At 45.9% G+C, this 24,299-nt stretch overlaps 1 protein-coding gene across 2 annotated transcripts in view; it reads right to left on the reverse strand.

The window, feature by feature from the left end:
- Positions 1-547: 547 nt before the first annotated feature.
- Lrrc8c (leucine rich repeat containing 8 VRAC subunit C) overlaps positions 548-24,299 on the reverse strand; it is a 96,732-nt gene continuing 72,980 nt past the window's right edge. For both annotated transcript variants that reach the window (XM_052199763.1, XM_052199764.1), the window contains one exon: positions 548-6,963. In XM_052199763.1, the coding sequence (XP_052055723.1) occupies positions 4,690-6,963 (2,274 nt within the window). In that variant the 3' untranslated portion in view covers positions 548-4,689. The remainder of the gene's footprint in view (positions 6,964-24,299) is intronic.

The raw sequence follows: 24,299 nt of genomic DNA on the forward strand, positions 1-24,299 counted from the left end.
ACCTCCCTAGCTGCACAGGATCGTTCTTAATCCTTTAAGTAACTACCATTATTATCATAAGGTATTTAATGAAGGTTGAGCTGAATAGCCATTGTACAATCTGATTTGGCAAACATACAAAAACTGCACTCCAGATTATACATTAACTCAGTAATTACACAAATGAAACTCCAGGGACACCTTAGGTAGATGCAGGAAAGTAAATTCAGGAAGGAAACAATTTGTTACAATGATAAAAAAAACTAGCTCCAAAGGTAAAGAGCAAATGAGCCTATTTCCTGCAGTCCAGAGAACCTGGGTAATGGCATAAGAACAAAAGATATGGGGCTGGAGAGATGGCTCAGCGGTTAAGAGCACTGGATGCTCTTCCAGAGGTCCTGAGTTCAATTCCCAGCAACCACAGGGTGGTTCACAACCATCTATAATGGGATATGATGCTCTCCTCTGGTGTGTGTCTGAAGACGGCTACAGTGTACTCATATAAATAAAAAAGAACAAAAGATACACATGATTTCTAAAAATAAGCAAGAAAGGATGGAGCCCCAAGTTATGTTACAAAAATGACTTTATTTTTGTTCCTATACGCTACATAGCGAAATAACATTAAGACATTTCCTTTCATGAACATGTATTCTGACAAATGAACGATCAGTCCTTTTCCTTGGCAGTCCGACAAATTTGCCAGCACTTGACAATCTTAATGCACATGAACACAGTAAACAAATGCAAACCAAACACCAGCAAGCACATAAGGCATGGGGTGACACCCCAGAGAGCCATGTGGCGGGGGAATGAACACACAGATGAACCCACTAGAAAGCACACAGGCCAGGTGTGCAGTCACCTGTGATCCAGTGTCCAGGAAGCCGGGGCAAGAGGCTGTCACGTTTAAGATCAGCCTGGGTTAAAAAGCAAGACCCTGGCTCAAAAACTAGACCCAACCATAAATACATAGTGGCTGCTATCTGGTCAGTAAACCAAGCTGTCCAATGTTATATACCCTTCTGAAAAAAACTAATTCCTTGGGGGCAAAGGGAGACTCTCTTCTCTCTCCATCAGATAATCCTAAGAATTTCATCTTTATTAGTGGGTGACTTTGGGAAGAGGAATGGGTGCAGATACTTGTTTGGGAGGCTGATATCATAATTATCAGAAGGTTGAAGACTGAGAGCTAAATCTGAAAACTCATGGTGGCTCTAGGTAAGACTGGGGTTTCTTACTATGTCTCTAAACAGAAAAGGTGTAAACATACCATAGACTCTTCTGGGGGTTTCCTCAGTGGTAGCCATTTTGTTCCCTTGAGTATGAAACCCTGTTTTTGAGATTCTGCTCCAGTGTAAACTCTTTAATGTAATCTTAATTTACTTTATGAAAAATTGAAATGACATCAACAGGGTCTGCAAGAGAAGTGCTAATGGACTTTTGTATTGACAAGCCATAAATGTTACTGTTGGAATGCCAATACTGTTCATCAGGTATTTGGTATAAAAATTGGATTAGAAAGTAAGATAAATTCAAGCCACAAATCAGCATACTGAAAGAAACTGGACTTCTTTTGTTTAAGAAACCCAAGGAAGAGTTCATGTTTCAGACCCTTCAGAGCAGGGCCTGTGATCAAAATGAACAACATCCTTGGGGCAGGGACATCTCCAAAAGAGCCTGAAAAGGCAGGTCTGCTTGCTGCCCAGGACACCACAGAGACTCATTGTATCAGCAGGGACGAGCTGGGTGGGGATTTCAAGAGCCTCCTGTACACCACAGAATTTATCTTGAGAGTTCTGATATTCAAAATCAGATCAAATAATTGTGTAATAAGAAAACACAATTCTGTTCTGAGGTGTTACATTCTTGGACATGTTTTTTTAACCTATGATTTAAAATCTACATTACTTCGTGTGTGTTTTGTGTAGGTGTTCACACCACGGCTCCTGTCAGAGGACAGCTTCTGGGAGCTGCTTCCTTCCTTCCACTGTGTGGATCCTGCAGAGCGAGCTCAGGACCTCAGGTGGATGGCAAGTGCCACTCACCCTCAGAGCCACCTTGCTGGTCCCTAGGACCTTCCGACCAGAGCACCACCAGATGGCTGTTCTGCACTCCGTTAGTAAACCTCACTGTACAGCGTGGCCACCTTGAGCCTGAAGCCACCTCGGAGTTAAGAGTACAGATGGCACATGTGTGATTTGTACAGCAGTTTGTTGTGAGTCAGAGGCTGGACAGAGAGCTGATCCTTCTCAGCAAGAGCACTTGGAAAACAGAGAGAGAGAGAGAGAGAGAGAGAGAGAGAGAGAGAGAGAGAGAGAGAGAGAGAGAGAGAGAGAGAGAGAGGAGGCAGAGAGCCTCTCTGCACTGAGTTAGATCAGAGAACATTAGAAAAGCCAGCAGTCCAGGCACCTGAGTTTCCGTTGGAAGGCTGGACAGCAACTGAAAGCATTTTACTCAGAAATGAGAACAAAAGATGACTGTATTAAAAAGAACAAGAATCAGAACATCTAAACTATTCAGAGTTTGAGGCTTTGGAAGTTTTATAAAATCTAATAAAAAGATCTATGAATATTTCACTCTTAGTTAAAAGAAAGTCTCGGAATTATACTCATTTATTGGGTGTTATTTACAACTTAGGTTGGGAGTCAGCCTGCCAAATCATTATGAAGATAAATCGTTATTTGGAAGCTTGATAAAATTGAAGTATTGGCGATTTGCTTCAGTTATGAACCCATATGAGATTTTCAGTTAATGCCAGAGAAAGACTTCAGTATAACTATGGTGTTTAACTTGAGTAGATCCCTTCTGAAAGGTGATGTTAGAAATAACCATAAGTTTTAACAATCGAAACAGTGTATTCATTGGTTCAATTTACATTCCAATAACAGGTTACTCGTGCCCAATCACAGACAATCTGCCTGTAAATTCTGTAAGACAGAGCTTTTCTGAACATGACACATGATTCTTACCATTCAATATTCTAAAACTGAATATTTATTTCTTCATATAAGAAGTATAGCTATAATGGTACTTCAAAATACTATTTTAACTCCAGGCTTAAAGAAATCACTACTGAAACAGAAGCGCTTGCACACGGCTGGCCCTTCACTCAGACGTTCCTTTGTGTTTCATCCACCCAGCGTGATGAGTCCTGTTCCCTTGTCTGTCTTGTAGTATCAGGTCACTAAACTCAGGCTCTGGGCACCGCATGGGCAAGCGCTTCATCACTCAGCTACACCCCCACAGCTCTCTATCTTAACTCAGACGAGGACCATGTGCTTCCCAGACATGCCTTATCCATGTCTACGTGTCACAAAAAAAAAAAAAAAAAAAAAAAAGTCTGGGCAAGGTCATGGGGGCCAAGAAAACGTTCTTCAAAACGGGGTTTCAGAAGTCAAATCATCTTCCTATTCTCAGTGTTAAGTTTTCCTTAGGCCACTCGGTGGACTATGTAACTCAAGTCTCCACACTTGCCTGGATTTTAAGAAGAGAAAGATCAATAAAAGCTTTGCCAGCCACCAGGTGGGAACTGTTGCTAAGTGAGAGCACTCAGAGGTTAGTCACTGCGCCTGGCTGGTGAGGAGCGATCTTCAGCGGAGAGCTGAGACTTCTCATGCTTGCCTAACTGGCATCGCACTGAGGGCAGGCTTGCGGGAAGCTCATGACCACGCCTATGTATACAGTGGGCTGCTTTGTATCTCTGCACAGGGTCCAAGAAGGAAGGGGCGGGGCCTGCGTGGAATACGTCAGCTTTCTATCAGGGTGCCTTAGTAGCAAGATTGTTTTCCATCGGATGCATCCACATATCAAGGCATCGAAACTGATTAAATTACTCAAAACAGGCTTCTAATTCTATGATTTAAAATTTAATTATCTGCTAGAATATTGAAATAAAATCTAATTTCCCTAAGGTTGTTCAACAGTACCACATGGCAATACTGAGGTGGATGGGGGGCAGTGGTTGTATTTAATTTTTGATGACATATTTTAGGATGTAAAATGTTGGTAAAAAATTCAGATCAGTTTGACAACAAATATTACATGCATGCAAGGAGAGCAACCACAGGGGATTGCTCTCCTCACCCGCTGCAAAAGCCTACCCCAGGCCAACTGAAACTGTTTAGGAAAGGATACAAGTAACAGTGTCAGAAGAAAGGGGCTTTTCAGGGTGATACTCTGTGACAGCACACTTGCATGAGTTCACAGTCTAGAGTTTTCTATAGAGTGGCACCACCTGACCAGGGAAGGCAGCGGCTGACAGTAAAACAGCTGGCACAGTTGTACACATGGCGAAACACACCAAGGGCTCGGACGGGTAGAACGAAAGTAAAGATGGTGTTGACAAAGTATCTTCACCCATTTAGAATGTGCCAAAATTCACACGACCTAGGATTCCTTTCCTTTTACAAGAATGAACTCAAGTGAGAAAGCAAAACCCAAAGCCAGATGGAACTATCCATTCCTGCTGGCAGAAAGCAGTAACAGATACATCAGCTTCCAGGACAAATAAAACTTTAAAATATTAATATTGAAAAAATACAATTAAATTTTTATTAAAAATACATACTCCTTACTCAATCTTTGTGTACATTTTGTCTTGTGTGGAAAAGAAAAAAATAATAATATAGGAAAGGCATTAGGACTACCTAACTCTTTATATTGTATTTGGTAGAAGCACGTTTCAGTCATACTTTGATGAAAAATAAGTTAGTCTGCTTTCATTTGCTCGCGGACATCTGAGGGCAGAGTCTCAAACAGAGCGTCTTCCACGACCAGCCCGGCTCGCTTCAGAGCACGACAGTCTCCCAGCTCTGGAGGCAGGACTTCAAAGTGATTGCCTTTGATGTCTAAGTAGGAAAGAAATAGCAAATTTCCAATTTTTGGCGAAAGTACGGAGAGGCTGTTTTTCCCAATCTTCAAAGTTTTGAGTTTCTTGCAGAAGTAGAGTTCATCTGGGAGGCTCTCCACTTTGTTACAAGTGATGGAAAAATACTGTAAACTCTGCAGAACTCCGATTTCAGGCGGGATGAAGCGGATGTCGTTATAGGACAAGTCCAGATATCTGATTTTGTTGCACAGGAAGAGGTGGGAGGGAAGCACCTCCACCTTATTGTGGCTGAAAAACAGTCGCTCCAGGCTGCTCAGTTTCTTGATGTGCTCCGGGATGTAAGCGATGCTGTTATACCACAGTTTGAGCACGGTCAGCTTCCTCAGGTGCTGGAAGCTCACGATCTCCTCTATCGACTTTAGGTTGTTCTCCTTCAGGTCCAGCTCCTGGAGGCTGAGCAGGCTGAATACGGCGTGGGGGATGCGCTCCAGGTCGCAGTGGACCAGTTCCAGCTCCGTCAGGTTGGTCATCTTCTTCAGGTTGTTCAGCATCACCAGCTTGGTGCCGTCATTGTGGACACACATCTTCTGGAGGTGGCTGGACACATCCACCACAGCCTGAGGGATCTTGGAGACGTTGCTCTTGATGGAAAGGGTCTTAAGGCTCTTGAGGTCCCGCAGAGACTCCAGGGTGACATTTTTGGAGATGTCGTGACTCAGAGACCCAACCAGATAGAGCTCTTCCAGGTTCCGGAGGCCGTACATCCAGGGGGGCAGCTCCCTCATGTCATCGAACTTGACGCTCAGGACCTTGAGATTCTCCTTCAGGAAGGAGAGCGCGGCGCTGTGGATCTTGACCGAGCACTGGTGCAGGCAGAGCTCCTGAAGGTTGTCTAGCTGGGCGATGGTGGCGGGTATCATGACGTTCTTAATGATCTCCAGCTTCAGAGACTGTAACTCTGTGATCTCAAACACGGTGTCCGGGAGGCCAGACAGCATGATCAGAGGCAGCTCCAGGCGGTTGTGGGCGTTCGTCTGCAGCTTCTGCCGCAGCTTGTCCGGGGTCCACTCGTTATTTAAATTGAGTTGTTTTAACTTGTTCTCGCTGACTTCGGACAGGAACACGGCAAACCGCTTGGAATAGAGGGGGTCATACTGGTCTATCATATGGAGCATGAAAGCGAAGTCATTTTTCACGTCCGGAATGTCATCGATGCCAGTCTCCTGCCGGACATACTCAAAAGAGTATTCCCTCAGAGACCGGTAGAAGAGCCAGTACAGGGTATAAAGGCACGTCAGGCCGTAGATGCTCACAAAGCACAGGTAGCAGAAGGAGAGCTTGGAGAACAGATGGGCCATGGTGTGATTGCAAGAAAAGTTTTTATAGCCCGTCATGTCCTGGATGTCCACGTTACAGTCCACCGTGAACTGGACTTTGGAAACCAGAGCGCTGTTGTAGGCAATGATGATTAGGAATTTGATAACCTTGAGCACAGTCTGCCGCACATACATGGCGTACAGGATATCACCTTCTTCCACGTGCAGTCTGAATTTCTTCACCTTCTCAAACAAGGCCTTGGCCTGCTCACCTTCCTTCTTGTCCAGAGCCCCCGCGGTAGATTTGTCAACCACGAACTTCTCAGGGATTGACTTGAGAGACTGGGACTTGACCAGGCTTCCCTCAGGACCGGACTGGATGGTGCTGGGCCTGTTCATGTTGTTCTTCCTATTGTCCTTCTCTTCAGAGTCCTCGCCGGACACTTCGGAGAGAGCCCGCGTGGTCCACGGGGAGTCGAAGCACTTCCCCAGGATGGAGATGAAGTGCTCGATTTTGGAACTGGATCCAGGGAATTTGAACCAGAAGTTGCTGCAGAGCATGAAGACCAGGGTGTGGATAAGCACAAGGTAGGGGAAGTACTTGGCATACCAGTGCAGGGCCCGCTCGTAGCACATTTGGTTGATGAAGCTGTACTGCTGGAGGTCCAGGTCTGTCTTTAACCCCTTCATCTCCACGGTTGCGGGGTTGCTCGGAGAGGGTTTAGGCGGGGGCAGTGGGGTGGTACTGATAACGGCCTGGGAGACATTGGAAAGGGAAGAGTGGTTCTGAGCAGGCTGCACTCTTTTTGGAAGGCAGATGATCTTGTCTTGCATGACCTGAAACACAGAAATAATAGTTTCAAATTATATTACCCAAAGAGCTCTTGTAATGTCATTAGTGCCAAGAAAGTAGCAATAACATCCAATAAATGTCCATTTCCTCTGCCTGGAGAACATAACATTCGACTCCAGCACCAAGGCTTTATTCTTAGCTGGAGTTATGGAAAAACGAAATATCTGATTTTGTTTACTGCATCAAGGACAAACACAAAGCAGCAGCATTGTCAGGACACGAAACATGTCACAGCAACATGAGTATTGAGGGAATATTCAGTATTTTTAATCACTGTACGCATGGAGAATCAGCACAAGCCCTTTCGGGAAGCTGCGGGCTCTGGATGTTGTCTTCACTTGCGAGATACATAAACGATGGAAAGAAGAAATGTGGAAGTAATTCCTGGTCCTCCTGTTTACCCCTCTCTTCCACCCACGCTGCACACTACACGCATGATTAGCATCACTGGCTTTGATGTCACGGGGCTCTCACGGAGGCATTCCCACGTCCTTTAGAGGGGAGAGAACACGAACAAGTCCCCGTAGCAGTGCCTTCATGCATTAATTTGCTGCCTTGGAGAACAGCCGTGAGCTCTTCAGCTGCCCTGCCAAGCTCTGCTGAGGAGATTATCAAGTCAGAGCATCGAGCAGCCCTGAGGCGTGCAATGCAGAAGAGACAGGGTGTGGCCTGTCTGGGATGAGGCAGGATCCTGCTTGAATCAAATTAGAGAGGTCACCCTCAGAAAGAGGGTCAGGAACCTGGGACAATCCGGACAACGAGCAGCAGCCCAGAAGATGAACAGCAACCAAAGATCACAGAAAATTATGAATGAAATTAATGAGTACTAGCGAATGAAATGAATAATAAGTTTTGATGAATGTGATAAGCTGAATGAAACACCATCAAATAATGCAGCAACGTCGGTTTGCGGCTGTGTGATGGGGATAAAGGCACTCGCTGGCGAGCCTGCTGTCTGGAGCTTCAGACAGAGACCCACTTGGTGGAAGGAGAGAACTGATCCCCATGCGTGCACACAAATAAATAAATGTAAAAAGGAGAAAACAGAGCAAATCGGTTGGTATCTCTAGAAGCCCAGAGTTTGATGATTCTGCAGGAGCAAGGGCCTTGTGCTAGTCAAGGTCTTCGCACTGATTACGGAGGTAGAAACTGAACACATTGTTGCAAAGTGGCCCCTGCAGCACACACAGTGTGTGACTATGAGCAGGCACCAGTAGCCCACCAGACACGCCCTCAAAGCTGAAATCCAGATGAAGCAACAAGGCTTAGTAAAGCACAGGCTGCCCAGGTGTATACTTGCTGAGAGACACCCAGGGCCACCTCGCCAGCCCTCCGACGTGTGGTGCTCAGTGTGGTCGTGAAGAACACCTCTTCCATCTCTTCTAGGGGTGAGGATGATGATGATGGTAAAGACTACAGCAGCACATGTATGATGTGCTCAGCACACATCTGTCCTTATTTTGGAATCAACATTAATTCTGAATTGTCACCTATAAATTTTGCTAGGATACTGTATCGCCCAGGCTGCCTTCAAACACCCCATGTAGCCAAGAATGACCCTGAACTCCGGGTCCTCCTGATTTTATCCTGAAAGGGCTGGGATTAACAGCATGTGCCGCCATGCCTGGTTTAATTGCCACCTTAATCAGATAAGGCAGCATGCTCATGATTCCCATTTCAAAGTTAGAGACCAAGGCTTCAAATCAAGTGACTAAACTGACACCATAGAGCCCAAGACCTAGAGTCCTCTTCTTATTTTATGTAACTGGTACGTCTGAATAGGCCTTTATTGATTTTATTTGCTTTTTAAAAAAATCCTTTTAAAGGTATATTTAAATGTTTTCATATGTATGTCTGTTTGTGTTTGTGTGTGTGTGTATGTGTGTGTGTGTATGTGTGTGTGTCTGTGTATGCTACATATGTTTAGATGCAATGGAGGCCAGGGGAAGGAGGCATCACATGCCTAGAGCTAGAGTTCCAGGCAGCTGGGTGTCGACAGCCCAGCACGGGTGCTGGGAGACAGAGCTGGGTCCTCTGAAAGAACAAGTGCTCTTAGCTGCAGGGCCATTTATTCAGAAACCTGTTTTTCTTTTTCCTTTTTTTTTTCCAAGACAGGGTTTCTCTGTGTAGCCCTGGCTGTCCTGGACCTCACTTGCAGACCAAGCTGGCCTCGAACTCAGAAATCCACCTGCCTCTGCCTCCCAAATGCTGGGATTAAAGGCGTGCGCCACCACTGCCTGCCTCCCCCCTTTTTTTTAAACTAAAAATTATTTTTTATTCTTTCCCAGTGAACTTTATACATTTTATTCTTTGTGCTACCTGCTCTGACCACCCCGGACCACCCCGGATCCCCACTCCGGACCCCCACTGAAAACTTTTTCCTAACAAATGCTGACCCCAATTTCAAGTCTCTTGTGTGTGGTAGCTGGAGCACGGTGCTCCCTTTCTTGAGGAATAGCAGAACACATTGGTGAGTTTTACAATTCTGTGTAGAAAGTAATTTCCCCTCCACATTTGAAAACACAATTCCATTTTCTCCTGCTTATTTGCTGGCAAGATGCCTGCTGCCAATTAATTAATTGCCCTGCTCCAAACTTGGCTCAAAGGACTTTGTAAGACAATATCTTCCAAAGCTACACCATAGAGCTGCATGTTCTTCTTCCCAGGGACGTGTGCTCGGATCTTCTCGGCCCCCCTCCCCTGCAAGGCTGCACTCTGCAGTCCCCCTCTCCCTCCTGAGGGCTGGGTCAATACAGAACTGTTTCTAACGAACTGCTTATTAGGGCAGCTGGGCGCAGGGCTTTATCAGTTGGGTTTTGTTTTTTAATTTTTATTTTATGTGTATGGATGCTTTGCCTGCCTGCATGTCTGGGTCTGGTGTCTAAGGACGCCAGAAGGTGGCACGGGATTGACTGGGACAGACAGTTGTGACCTGCCATGTGGGTACCGGGAACTGAACCCTGGTCCCTTGGATGTGCTGTTGTAACTGCTAAGCCACGTCTCCAGCCTTCAGCTAATGCTTTAACGCTCACTTCTGTAGGTGTTGGTTTGGGGGCTGTGGACTGAAGGCAGCCTGCCCACCATCTCCCCTCCCATTCCCCACCAACTTTGGTTTCCAAGATTTCTACATGTCTCCTATCTATCCATTTCCTCACAACTACCTGAGAGCTCTCATTCTTGCTGCAGCAATATCTCTGTCTCTTTGGCCATTCTGAACAGAATCATTTAAAATCCATGGTCCATTGTTTCAGAACACGATCTGACCTTGATGGAATCAGTGTTCTGTTAATTTTAATGTTCGCTTTTCTTAAAAAAAAAATTCCCCTATTTCCTTTTGAGGCAAGGAGTCACTACTCATTTCAGTGCAGGCTGTCCTCAAACTCATGGTAATCCTTCTGCCTTGGCCATCTGGGGTCATGCGTGTGCCCAACCCAGCTTGATCTGAGAATCTTTTCTTCCTCTTCAGTTTTCTTCACCCATTCTGGGGAAGGTGCGTTTGCACTGGGAGATGGGTTTCCATTGCCTGACTGTGAATTTGAGATTTCTGTATTCACTTGGCCCTGGTGCCAGCCCTGGGCCTCCTCACAGAGCTCTGGTGATTCACTGGAGTGTGGTCAGCTGCCAGGCCCGTGCTGGAGAGCATCTGAGTGGAGCTCGCCGGGAGGAACCCTACGGCCGTCCCTCGAGGCATCAGGAAATGGCCAGTTACCATTCTTTCCAGAATCTTCTGGGAGAGGGGCTTTGGCTTCAAAGAGTGACCAGACTCCAGGCTCTTATCTCACTTGGAGTCTTTCTAGTTCCCTTTCCCGGCAGGAGCCAAGGTCCTGTCTGCTGTGTTCCGTTTTGGAAGACAGCCTGGTAGATGATTTAGCCCACTCGGTGTTCTGATCCTGCTCCAAGGACACGCTTGTCTGGGTGTGCAGCCCACCTGTGTGCTCCGATGTCTTATCCATCACGACTCTGCATGTAAACGGGGCGTTCTGAAGTTCAGCATCTTACAAGGTGTTCCACAACCATGTGTATATATTACTAACAAAGTTAGACAAGATAGAGCATTCACTCTCAATTCCAATGTATTCCTTAGTCTGCGGTGTACAGCCTGTCTTTTCACAGGGCTTTACGTTGGTTACAATGTTGCTGCTCAGTTTGATTAAGGCAGATTTTTTTCAAGACAAAGTTTCTTCGGCCACCCAGACACCCCAAGACTCCCAGGGACTGAACCATCAACCAAGGGGCATATATGGTTCCAGCCAAAAATGTGGCAGAGTTGGGCATCAGTGGGAGGAGTGGTCCTTGGTCAGGTAAGGGCTCAACAGAGGCCCCAACAAAGGGAAACAGAGGACGGGGAAGGTGGGAGTGTGTTGGGTGGAGGGGCATATACGTGGAGGCAGGGGGAGGGAGGAGGGGTTGGGGGGTCTTTGGGGACAGGGGAAATTGGGAAAGGTTTTACCATTGGCAATGTAAATGAAGATGATATTCAACAAAAGAAGAAGAAGAAGAAAAAAAGACAAAATTTCTCTGGATAACAATACTGGCTGTCCTGGAACTCTCTCTATAGACCAACCTAGCTTGACACTCAGAGATTCACCTACTTTTGCCTCCTGAGTTCTGTGTTTCCATCACCTGAATGCAGATTTTTTTTGTGATGTTAATAGTCTTTATTTTGTTAATTATTTTATTTATTTACATTCCAGCCATTGCCCCCTTCCCAATCCCCCTCCCAGTTCCTTACCTCATGCCCCTCCCCCTTGCGTCTGAGAGTGCACTTCCCCCCCATCCCCTTTCCTTGGGGCATTGAGTCTCTGGAGGGTTAGGCACATCTTCTCCCACTGAGGCCAGACCAGGCTGTCCTCTGCTATATATGTGCTGGGGCCTCCGACCAGCCCATGTATGCTGCTAAGGCAGACTTTAAAAAAAGAATATTTTTTGTTGGTAATTTCATACATACACACAATTTATCTTAACTATGTCCAACGTGAATCTTCTCTCTCATGTCCCAATTCTCCCCACCCACTATGATTTCTCTTTTTATTTTAAATAACACTCTGCATCCAGTTAGTGATGCCCGAATGCCCGCAGGTGTGGGCTACCCGCTGGAGCACAACAACGGACCCTGGAGCACATCCCGGAAGAATGACCTTCCTTTTTTTAAAATAGTATAGAATAGAGTTTATTCAGGGCATGAGGAGGGGAGTTAAGAAGGTAGTAGAGATGAAGGAGGGGGAGGGGAGAGGACGAGAGGACAGAGAGGGGAGGACAAGAAGGCCAGTGCAGGAGAGCATGACTCCTGCTCTTAGGTAGACACCAACTACCAACAGCTTCTCAGTAAAGGGAGAGTCTGCATTGGTCCGTCTGCCATTCACACCGGAGTTCCTTCTCATGCAGCTATGCATTCATGAACACCATGGCCATGTCACGGTCCGCAGGCAGCATCTCATGACCCCCTCCCTATCCTCTGGCTCTTACATTCTTTCTGCCCTTCTTATTTTGTAATGTACAAGCTGTTGGTCAGAGGGATCCATACAGACACCCCACCCCATTTAGGACTGAACATTCAGTCACTTACCCCCAGCACTCGGACAAGTTACAAGTCTCTGGCTAAGAGACACGTTACTGACTGTTGCCCAGTAGATATTTCTTTTGAGAAGGGGGTCTCATTGTGTCGTATCCCAGATATATGGCCTTGGATCTGCTAAGTAGCTGACAGTGACCTTGAACTCATGATCTTCCTGTCTCTACCTTCCAAGTGCTGAGGCATGTACTTGGTTTGGCCAAAGCTAGGGACTGAACCGACTGAGCTACAATTCTAGTGTAGCTACGGCAGACTTGATCCAAACTGGCAGAGTAGACCAATCAAAAAGCAGGCGAGGTGCATTGAAGATACTCAGCCTTTTATGGAAAGAGGTGACTTGGCAGGGTAAGTTCAATTTTGGCACGAGTCAAGCAACACAGATTCATTATAATGTTAATGTCTCGACAAACCTTGATATTAAATGTACATATATGTTCTAACTCTTTCACCCTCCACTTACTTCGCAGAGATGCATTAGCTGGTACTACATGCTACATCCTAAAGCTGATAACCAGAGGTGCCCCAATCAGACAGAGCAAATCCAGCTGTTTCTGCTGTCCTTAGATGCAGTAAGAACTATTTCCCCAAGCTGTATTTTCCATGGGTTGTTCAGAGACACTGAGGAAGCTCCTTTATCATCTAAAGCCTACTGAGTATCTGCTGTATGATAAGTGTAGCAAAAGCAAAGAGGCGGGGGATATGGCTGCTCTGCAGTCTTGCTAGAGACGTAGAAGACCACACGAAGTCGGGAAGACTACAAATGAGGCAGCATGCCCTCTGTGGCGGTGGCACAGGAGGCACAGTAAGATCCTGGGCACGGAGGAGGAGGGAGTCTCCAGGGAGGAGGCACTGATTGGGTCGTGAAGCCTCCTGGACAGGGCATTGGGGAAAGGCCAGTGGGAGCCTGCACAGCAGGTTCCAGAGACAGGAAGAAAGGTGGCAGTGGGTGAGAATCGCCAGGGAGACAACTCTCCGTCCTTACTCACTTCCCTCCGGGCAGAGGGACAAACCAGGAGGGAAGTAACTCTCAAGCCACCAATGTATCAGCGAAAGGGCAAACTTGAGTTCAGTCTCCCCAAAGCCAGATTCCCGATGATAAAGAACCACGGCTACCAGGCACCTGTTTTGCTTTTGTGGCGGAAGGATTAATTCAGAGAATGCCAACTTTGTTTCAAGGTTACTGGAAATGTTTTAACTATCATGAAAACCTTTCTGGGAATGAGAAGAAACTAAAAGGTCAGGGCAGATAATGCTGAAGGAACGGACACTTTGGGGCTTAGCAAGCGTCTTATTCATAAGTCTGCTATCCTCCTTGCCCAGCCCTGTGTATCTGGGGACAATTACCCCAGAGCGCAAAAATAGACATCCGTGAGAACCGCGAGATTCATCACAGTCTCCAGGACAAACAAGGTCTTTGTCTCCAGGGGAAATGGGAAAGCAGAGCCGTGTGGTGCCAGTGCTTCCTGACTGTGTGCACGTGTGTCCCCTTCAGTTCTTTAAATGACTTGACTTTTTTAAAGAAAAGTTTTAGATTGACAGCAGAATAAAGAGGAAGGTACAGAGATATCCCATAAGCCTCTCCTTCATAACTATGCAGACTCCTTTACCAGAACCCCTAATGGTGGTACACTAATAACAATGTACAAGATGAATCTACACTGGCATGGTATTATTATCCCAAGTCCACAGTTACCGTAGAGGTTTCACTTGGTCTTGAGTATCTACAGGTCTGGCCAGCTCTGTGACCTATTCATCACTATGGTATCCTTCAGAGCTGTCTCACTGCCCTACAGGCCTTCTGTGTTTAGCCTATCCATTCCCAGCCTTTCCAGAATTCTGGCCTCAACGCCTGCCATGGTTTGAATATGTTTGGCCCAGGGAGTAGTACTATTGGGAAGTGTGGCCTTGTTAGAGTAGGTGTGTCCCTGTGGGTGTGGGCTTTAAAACCATCATCCTAATATCCTAGAAGTCAGTCTTCCACTAGCAGCCTTCAGATGAAGATGTAGAACTCCCAGCTCTGCCTGCATCACGTCTGCCCAGATGCTGCCAAACTGCCACCTTGATGATAATGGACTGATACTCTGAACTTGTAAGCCAGCCCCAATTAAATGTTGTCCTTATAAGACTTATCTTGGTCATGGTGTCTGTTCACAGCAGTAAATCCCTAACTAAGACAACACCAAAACACTGGTATTTCTACCCTCTTTATAGTTTTTTTTTTTTTGCCTTTTCCAGAATGTTCCTCAGTTGATTCAGATGCCATGTGGTCTTTCTGGGTTGGCTCCTGGCACACCATCCTACTCAGCTTCTTCAGGTGCTTCTGCGTGTTATCACAGCCTGCTCAGTGTCTCCCTAACTGTGCTATGTAATAACCAACCATCTAGATTCCCTCTTAAAGATGGTGTTTAAAACTTATGGAATGGTTGGACATCAGCATAAAGTCTGTGGAGAAAATTTAGACCCATAGAATCAAAAGAGGGAAAAAGGTCTCAAGCAAATTGTGAGAGTTTAACTGGTTGTTTAATAACGTAAGTACCATCTAGGGCTGAAGCACACTGTCAGAACCCCTATTTATCAGCACGCATGAGCTCATGGCTGTGGTATTTCGGAACACGCACGCACACACCCACAAGAACTGAGCAAAAAGTTTGGCTTTACTAGTTATAAGAGGGATCAAGGCAAAATGCCCCCTGCCCCATGCACTGGACAATAAATACGCTGTTGTCTGGATTGTGTCTTTTTAGTGAGGATGCTCAAAACTTACAAGACTGTCAGTAAGAAACGAGTACAGAGATGAAGTTTTATATGTAGAGAATCAAAAGAAAGAAAAATCAAGACTTGAAGTTACCAACATAACCTCATGCACCCTCCCCTCCCCCTAGCCTCCCGGTTATCGGCATCACAGACTGGTGCACTGGTTACAAGTTTTGGACCCACAACCCACACTGATTGGAGCAAGGAGTTTGTGTCCTTGAGGTTGGGAAGAAGAGCTCCTGGAAGGACTGTACAGAATCCAGGATCTTTCTCAGTGTGAAGAAGACAACGTACATGTTGTATACGTGTGAACTTTCTCGATGGCAGAAGATAACTACCATTAGTTAGTGTATATACTAACATATATTCTATATGCTTCACAGAAACTAGACATCAGGCACATCTTCTGAATATAAATCAACACAAAGTTTTTGTTTGTTTGTTTGGCTTGAGGAATATGAGATGCCATCAGTGTCATTATCATACAGACCAAGTGAATGCTGAAATACGGTAAGTCCTTGGAGACAGGCACCATGGCCTGATCTCATGGTGGCACACATTAGGAACAGTGACCATCAGATAGACACTGTCTTTCCCCAAGGGTAACAAGTCCCAGAGTACATGCATGTCTATAATCAGAGGCCATCAACATCTGGAAGCATCTGGCCCATAGCTGCCTTCTTCTGAGGTGAAGCAATTTCTTATGTGCACTCTCCAAACCCACAGAGCTAAGTGCTGACTGATGAAGGCCCAGGGGTTGCCAGGGTGGGCAGGGCGTCACATTTACATTAAGCTGTTTTGATATCTGGATCCATAAGCACAATTCTTCCACCACCACAGGCGCTGACAGTGACGCTTCTGAGAGAGACAACAGGATGACGGTGTCTGCGTTATCATCTGATGCTGTTAACTCCTGGCTGACCTGGCACTTCCCAGACCCCCCTCACCCCCCCGGGATGGTTTGTTTCCTATGCTGCCCTTTTCCGTCTGCTGAAGAACAAAGCTCCACAGTAAGCAAGGACTTAGGGACTGAAAGCTGAGGCTGGGCACAGGAATCAGGGACTGAAGGCATTTTCCAAGCAGATCAGTGAATTATCAGATCCATGAAAAAGCAAGATTTTAGTGGGAAGCATCTATTTCAAAGTTAAACATGGGAAAATGCAAAGGATATAAAAACCTCCGGATAAACATTAGGGCTATATACTGCTTAACAGTTAATTTGGTTTATGTCCTTCAATAAGTTTGAAATATTTACCTATAACTATGCCCTTGAAATTATACAGGAAAGGCTATTTCTGTCTTCATGTGCAAGAGCAAGTGCTGTCTGGCCTCTTACTCAGCAGCTACGGGCTGTTGATACGGCCATGAGCAGGAATACAATCAGAGAAACTGGAAATGTTTAAAGAAAAAAAATCACAAATTTTCTGGCTTAGCCACAATATAACAACAGCACCAAGAACTCAATGCTAGAAATATCCAAATAAATAAACAAGACATCCGTTCTAAGAGGATTTTTTAATACTGCAGATTATTCTAGAAATTTGCCATAATAACTCAAGAACAGTACTCAATATAGCTCTTAGGGAGTATGTGATGGTAGGTGCCAGGGGCCAATCTGTTGGAAGAACAGACCACATTATTCTTAAGAGTTTAGCTGTCGTTTATCGTGATATCACAAGGTCCACCCTTAAGTGGGAGCTGTCAAAAGTGTTGGGCAGCTATCGCTGAGCAGAGCCAAGACTCCTCTTTGTTCTGTCTTGCGAGGACCAGGGTCGTCGAGATGGTCAACTTTAAGGAGAAGCACTGGACCTTGTGAGGATTGGTAGGATCAGGTCTGAGGCCCAGCTGTGTGACTGCTCCCTGAAGTTAGCTCATGTGATGCTCTTCTCCAAGGCTTCTCCTTGGAGTCTTTTTCTGTGGGGAAGGCTGTGCACTACTACAGTGTTGGAGACAGCACACCAGCACTGAACTGCACCCTCCACGCATGGCCTCATTCCTCTGACATGTCTTCTTTCTTGGAGCTGATGTAACAGGATGAGTCCAGGTGTATTTCTGTTTTAGGGTGTCAGTGAACTCAGATGGGGATGCCGGTCTTTCTCTGTTCTCTCTCCCACTTCCCTCTCCTTGTCCTTACTTCACCCAGCTCTTTCCTGACCCTACTTTTATTATTGTTGCTGCTGTTGCTGGCTTTAGTTAAACCTGGCTTTCCTTCTATGGCGGCACATCTGCAATAATTCCTGCATGAGGAGCCCAGGACGCAGGCATTGATAAGCAGATAGGTCTTGGGTCTCCCTCAATCTCTGTGTGGCTTACCCAACAGCTCCTGCTTCAGTCACATGGAAACATCCCGAAGGAAGTGTAGGGACTTTGAAGTTGATGGTTAAAGAGGCCAAATGAAACCTATTTATATTACACCACAATTCATTTTCCAGAATAAAACTGAAGTAAGGGCCGGAGAGAGGCCAAGTGCTTGCCTCACAAGCTTGAGGGCCTGAGTTCGGATCCCCCAGGTGCAGCGCCACACGTCTGAAACCCAGCACTAGGAGGCAGAGGCAGGCGGATCTCTAGAGTTCAAGGCCAACCTGAACATAAACAGTGAGTGCCAGCACAGCCAGGGCTACATAGACCTTGTCTCAAAAGACTAATGTGGGGCACTGGTGGCGCACGCCTTTAATCCCAGCACTAGGGAGACAGAGGCAGGCGGATTTCTGTGTTCGAGGCCAGCCTGGTCTACAGAGTGAGTTCCAGGACAGCCAGGGCTATACAGAGAAACCCTGTCTTGAAAAAGAAAACAAAAACAAAAACAAACAAATGACCCTCCCAAAAAACCCCCAAAAATGAGTACTGTGAAGAACTAATAATTGAGGAGGATATCTGATATCAGCCTCTGCCTCCGCTCATGCAGACATGGGTGAGTGTATCTAAAATCTTGTCAAAAGCATGCCCAGCACACATTTTCTGTTGAAAGTTTTAGGGAAAGATTTTTCCCCCTTGAAACTAACTGAAGCCATAAAAATGCTCACATTTTGTGTATTTCTAGCGAAAACTTAGTTTCCTAACAAATGTTGATGTGGCTGCTGATCTGCTTAGCTGGGCGAAGGATTTGGGGTTGGGGTTACAGGAACTCTAAAAATATGGAAGTGTCTAGCTTAGTGTCCAACTAGTTTCAGAAAAGGAACCACCCCTCAGCCTCATACTGTGGTAGGCAATCTATTCTGGGAACAGCATGTAACATTTACATCACAGCACTGAACACCACCACACCTGACCCACAACTTCCATGGCTCCAGGTTTGGGTGTCACTCCAGAACCTCCCCAGATTCTGATGAGACCTGAGCAGGAAGATGCCACCTCTGGCTTAGAATAACGGATCTTCGTAGTGCCAGCATTCTGCACTCCCTAGAGAGCAATGCCCTCAGCTTGTGTCACATGGAAAGAGGGGTCTCTTAATTCTCCATGTCTTTGTCTGTATCCATTCATCCATCCATCCATCCATCCACCCACCCACCCATCCATCCATCCATCCAGGCATCCATCCATGCATCCATCTCCTTCTTCCCTCCAAAGTCCTTAATTACAAGAATCCCCCACATGAACATTTACATCCTTACAAATCCCACCTTTTACAATATCTTGTAACTTCACTTCAGAAATAAAATTTATTCCTCTCTTCTTCTAATCTTGCATGAAATATTAAGGGTACTGTTTTTTCAAGGTGGAATTAGTATTCTGTCTCTGTTGTGGTCACATTTATTTACAGATATCTACTGTAGAAATTATTTTATTTATTTATTTTTTGGTTTTTCGAAACAGGGTTTCTCTGTGTAGCCCTGGCTGTCCTGGAACTCACTCTGTAGTCCAGGCTGGCCTCGAACTCAGAAATCCACCTGCCTCTGCCTCCCTAGGGCTGTGATTAAAGGCATGCACCACCACTGCCCAGCCAGAAATTATATAGTTTTAAGCATGCACATATGAATTCCTACTTTGAAGCACTTTAAATATGTTTAATATCCAAACCAAGTTTGAGGTAGTGGGAACTTAGCTCGGTGCCTGTAGCTACAGACTAAACTGACATAATGAATAGTGTGCTGTTCCGTGACTGTAACTGTTACACACAACCTTTTGGGGGCAGAGATGGAGTCTTAAATTATTCTCTCTTCCCCATAATTCCTAACACAGCCCTGGGAACTCAGTCAACATTCCATAAATGTGCACTAATTTATCTGCACTTTCAGAGTGCAAGTTTCACAGAACAGGGCTCTCCTATCCCCAGACAGTCCTGTATCAAGGAAAAGTGTCCATGTGTCAAGGATACATGATCTCTGTTGGACTCTCACTAAACATCGTTTAAATTAAAGTTACTCTGTAGAAAGAAATGTAACCAGTGCATGACTACAGCCTTCAGGGTAAGACTGAACCAGTATGGTGAAGATACCAGAATGATGAAGAACAGCTGACCATTGCGTAAATGCTAGAAAGCCGTGATAGACAAAGTCAAAAGCAAGCTGGAGCAAGCCCTGGGCGTTCACTTAAGACCTGAGTTCAAACTGGGGCTGGAGGGTGCTCAGGAGCTAAGAGTGTACCTGTGTCAGTAGCTCACGACCACCATAACTACAGCTCCAGAGAATCCCACACCCTCTGTGGCCTCCGAGGGGACATGCACATACGTGGCATACACTCTGACAAACACATAAAAAAAATCCTTTAAAAACTGGTTTAGAATAAAAAGAATGTTTTCCCATGAAAAAGGACGAAGGTTTTTAAGACTCAGGTCAGCTCATGACATCCGACCCAAGGAAGCAAGGCCAAGAAAGTAGACTGATAAAGAACCTAAGCATGACTGATAATGTCTTCTTGGAGATGACGTCACATAACAGCTGGGTAATGATAACATTAGGCCAACCAGTGTCCTGAGAGCCCCTCTGTAGAGCTAGCTCTATGGTCCTGTTTTTTTCCTCTTTGCTGTGGTTACTGTGGGTTATAGGCTCACATACTCAAATGTGGGCTGGATCCACACATTAGAGAGCATACACCTATGAGCAACACTAAATGGACTCATTAGGTTGTAGTTATATGTGTGTGTGCATGTGTGTGTGTGTGTGTATGTGTGTGTGCATGTGTGCAACAGTAAGGCACAGGAAGGGATCTGAGAAGGGGGAAGGAACACAGGAAGAGCTGTGGGTAGAGCTGTGGGCCATGGAGAGGGTAGGTAGAGATGGCATGCTTACAGGGACGGAACAAGCTATATTTGAGCATATATGCATGCAGTAACACCAAAAACAGAGGCCACGAATTTAAAGGAGGGTGGGAGGGATGTATGGGAGAGCTTGGAGGGAGGAAAAAAGGGGGAGAAATGTAATTAGATTAACCTCAAAAATTTAAAAACCTTTGGAAATAACAAACTGAACTTAAAAAGTACCCATTTGAGAAATTTCAAATAAAACAACATAAATTGTTTTTCCAAAAGGAATAGGGACACTAGATAAAAATCTGATTTCACTATGATAACTAAAATGTCTTATTAAATAGCCAGAGATAACTGAACTAAAACAAGTTTACAGTTGTAAAACATAGTTCCACTGAAGATGACATACACTGTACTGGTTGGTTTTGGGTGTCAACTTGACACAGGCTGGAGTTATCACAGAGAAAGGAGCTTCAGGTGAGGAAATGCCTCCATGAGATCCAACTGTAAGGCATTTTCTCAATTAGGGATCAAGAAGGGAGGGCCCATTGTGGGTGGTGCCATCCCTGAGCTGGTATTCTTGGGTTCTATAAGATAGCAAGCTAAGCAGGCCAGGGGAAGCAAGCCAGTAAGAAACATCCCTCCATGGTCTCCACATCAGCTCCTGCTCCCTGACCTGCTTGAGTTCCAGTCCTGACTTCCTTTAGTGATGAACTGCAACATGGAAGTGTAAGTTGAATAAACCCTTTCCTCCCCAACTTGCTTTTTGATCATGATGTTTTTACAGTAATAGAAACCCTGGCTAGGACACATAAGTCACAAGACATGGAGATTTGGGATGGCACCAATTTGGAAGTGTCACTTCTACTTGCTAACTTTGGCAGAGCGGGAAGATGGTATGCATACCATTGGGGAGAAAGGTCCTCAACGGTGACTCCTAGCTCCCAACCCTACAAGCTAAAGTCACGACTGGCTTGGCTTAATATGCTGCACTGGGGCAATAGTGGCATGGATTTTGGTGGTGGTGGGGGGGGGACAGCCAGTTTCTGATTGGCTCCTGTCATCTGATAGAACTCATGCCTGAGAGGGTCAGAGACCCCAGGGAGAACTTTCCATTCCTATTCTGCTAAGTGAACATAACATTAAACTGCCTACTATGTACGTGTCTTTATACCCACAGGTTAGCACATCTTATAACCATCGTCACAGAAGCTGCTTCTTGTAGTAGATAGGGATTAATACCAAGACTCACAATTGGTCATTGTGCAGAGAGTAAGGGACTGGGGAGTTCTCAACCTTAAATGTGACATCTACGTCACCCCTGCCTCCCCCTCCCCAGGCTTTCTTTCATAGTGGAAGAGAGAGGTGAGAGCCAGGAGTAGTAGATGCTTGCTGCATAAGAGTATTTTCTAGGAGCTGTGGGTTACCATGCAGATGTGGCCAAGTCCAAGAGCCACACCACACACATCCAGTCTCACAAACGGCACAGGAATGGCATCAAGAAACCCAGGCCAGAAAGATAAAAATTCTTAAGGGGGTTGGCTCCAAGTTCCTGAAGAATATGCTTTTTGCCAAGAAGCACAACAAGAAAGATCTGAAGAAGATGCCGGCCAGCAATGCAAAGGCAGTGAGTGCGCGCAGAGGCCACCGAGGCCCTGGTGAAGCCTCAGGTGTCAAGCCCAAGATGCCAAAGGGCCCCAGTCACCAACTGCGCTGTCCCGACTTTATCGCTCACCCCGAGCTTGGGAAGAGGATTCAAAGCTACATGACCAAGGGTGGTAGGCTCTGCCAACCGAAGCCCCACGGTTCAAACCAAAGCAGAGGCCACAGCTCCAGCTCAGGCTCCCAAAGGTGCCCAGGCCCCTGTGAAGACCCATAGAAAGGGCTCCTGCAGTGTGAAGACAGATGGACCACTGCAACTCAACTACCTATTTGCAGATGAACAGGATAGTGCCCTAGGCTGTTTTTTTTTACAAATAAACTTGAGGCAAAAAAAAAAAAAAAAAAAAAAAGCATTTTCCAGACAGGACATGGCTGTTTCTATAACATACGAGCTAGAACTACATGCACAGACCTACAGGAAATCAACCCAAAATCCTTGCATGGACTGGGGAAGGGCTCACAGACCTCACCTTTATCTGAGGAGCTACTGTTAACTGCTAGCTGCTCAAGCTGACAGCCCTACACCCACGCACATACATACCGGGAGCACTAAATGGACTCCGTGCATTTAAAAAGGAAGACATGAAGTTAGGAGGGAGTGGAGGGAGGACTGAGGAGCATTGGGAAGTCATTACACGCATGTATGAAACTGCCAATAAAATAATAAAATCTTTAAATAAGCCTACTGGTGCCAATTTTTATGACCCCCTACATTTAGTAATATGATGGCATATGGGTCACCACCCACTGTTTCAGAAGCAGCGGCCTAAGGCACCAGGTAGGCACAAAATCAATCAAGTTTGAGTCTTGCCTGTAGGCAGCATGGCTCCTCTGGAAACAATGTAACATTGCTCGTGGCCTTGTTTGTTCCAAACTGAACTGCGGTTGGCCAAGTGTTACAGAAAAGGCTGATAATTGCTCTTGGTGATCTGTGGGGTCCCAGATTCTGACTGTGGGCCTCAACTCTTTCTTGACTTTGAGAAATCAGACGTAAAGCTGGCTCGTCGGCACCCTAGCACTTGGGGACACCAGATGGTGGATGCCCAGTGTGGGTCAGTGCTTGTTCCAGTCTCCCTGAAGTGACTTACTCTTGAGAAACAGACCGGGGCCACACTGCTGCAGGCTGGTGTTCCCTGCCAAGCCTCTTTGTAACTCTGTGTGGAGTGTTCCTTTGTGGATACCAACAAGCCTCCTCAGGCCCCTCATTCTGCACTGCGTGACCGCACTGCATGTCCTGCAGCCTCCCCTGACATGGCTTCATTTGATTCACGGGACTTATGTCACAAGTTGTATTCCAAATGAATCTGCTGTTTTCACTCTATAAACTGGATATTTTAAAAAATCCTTGTGTATGTGTGTGTGTGTCGTATGTGTGTGTGTGTGTAAACACATGTGTATGAATGTGTGAGAGTATGTGTATATGTGAGTGTGTGTATGTGTATATGTGTTTGTATGTGTATATGGAAGTGCATGTAAGTGTACATGTGTGGTATGTATACATGTGTTGTGTATATGTGTGTGGTGTATATATATGTGAGTATGCATGTATATGTGCATGTGTATGTTTGTGTGTGTGGTGTGTATATGTGTGCATATGCATATATATGTATGGTGTATGTATGTATGTGTGGTGTTTATGAGTGATGTGAATGTGTACACATATGTGTGTGTGTGTGCGCACGTGCGCACGTGCATGCATGCACACGGTTGCCATGGTGTTCATGCTGAGGTCAGAGGGCCATCTCTGGTGTCAGTCCTCACATTCCACACTGAAACTGGATTTTTTCTTTCTTGTCCCTGATGCCAGGCTGGGTGGCCTTTGAGCTGCAGGAGCCTGCCGTGTCACCACCACCTATGTCACTGTGGGAACACGGGACTTGAGACACACGTGGCTGTGCTTGGGTCCTCACACATGCACAGCAAGTGTTCTATCCACTGAGCCATCTCCCCATGTCCCCAGCCGGGGTTTGGACATGCTCATCACTAGTGAACCCCACTGATGTTATAACTATAAGGAAAATGTGCCATGAACAGAGTTCTCACAACAGGTGGATTCTTCTTGTAGCCCTTTCTCCCACGCCTCCTCCTCACTCCTGAGGGGATGAATGACCAAGAGCAGCCACGAGCTCTTGACCTCACAGCGCTTC

Source organism: Apodemus sylvaticus, chromosome 11, assembly GCF_947179515.1.
Source record: "Apodemus sylvaticus chromosome 11, mApoSyl1.1, whole genome shotgun sequence".
Classification (NCBI taxonomy): domain Eukaryota; kingdom Metazoa; phylum Chordata; class Mammalia; order Rodentia; family Muridae; genus Apodemus; species Apodemus sylvaticus.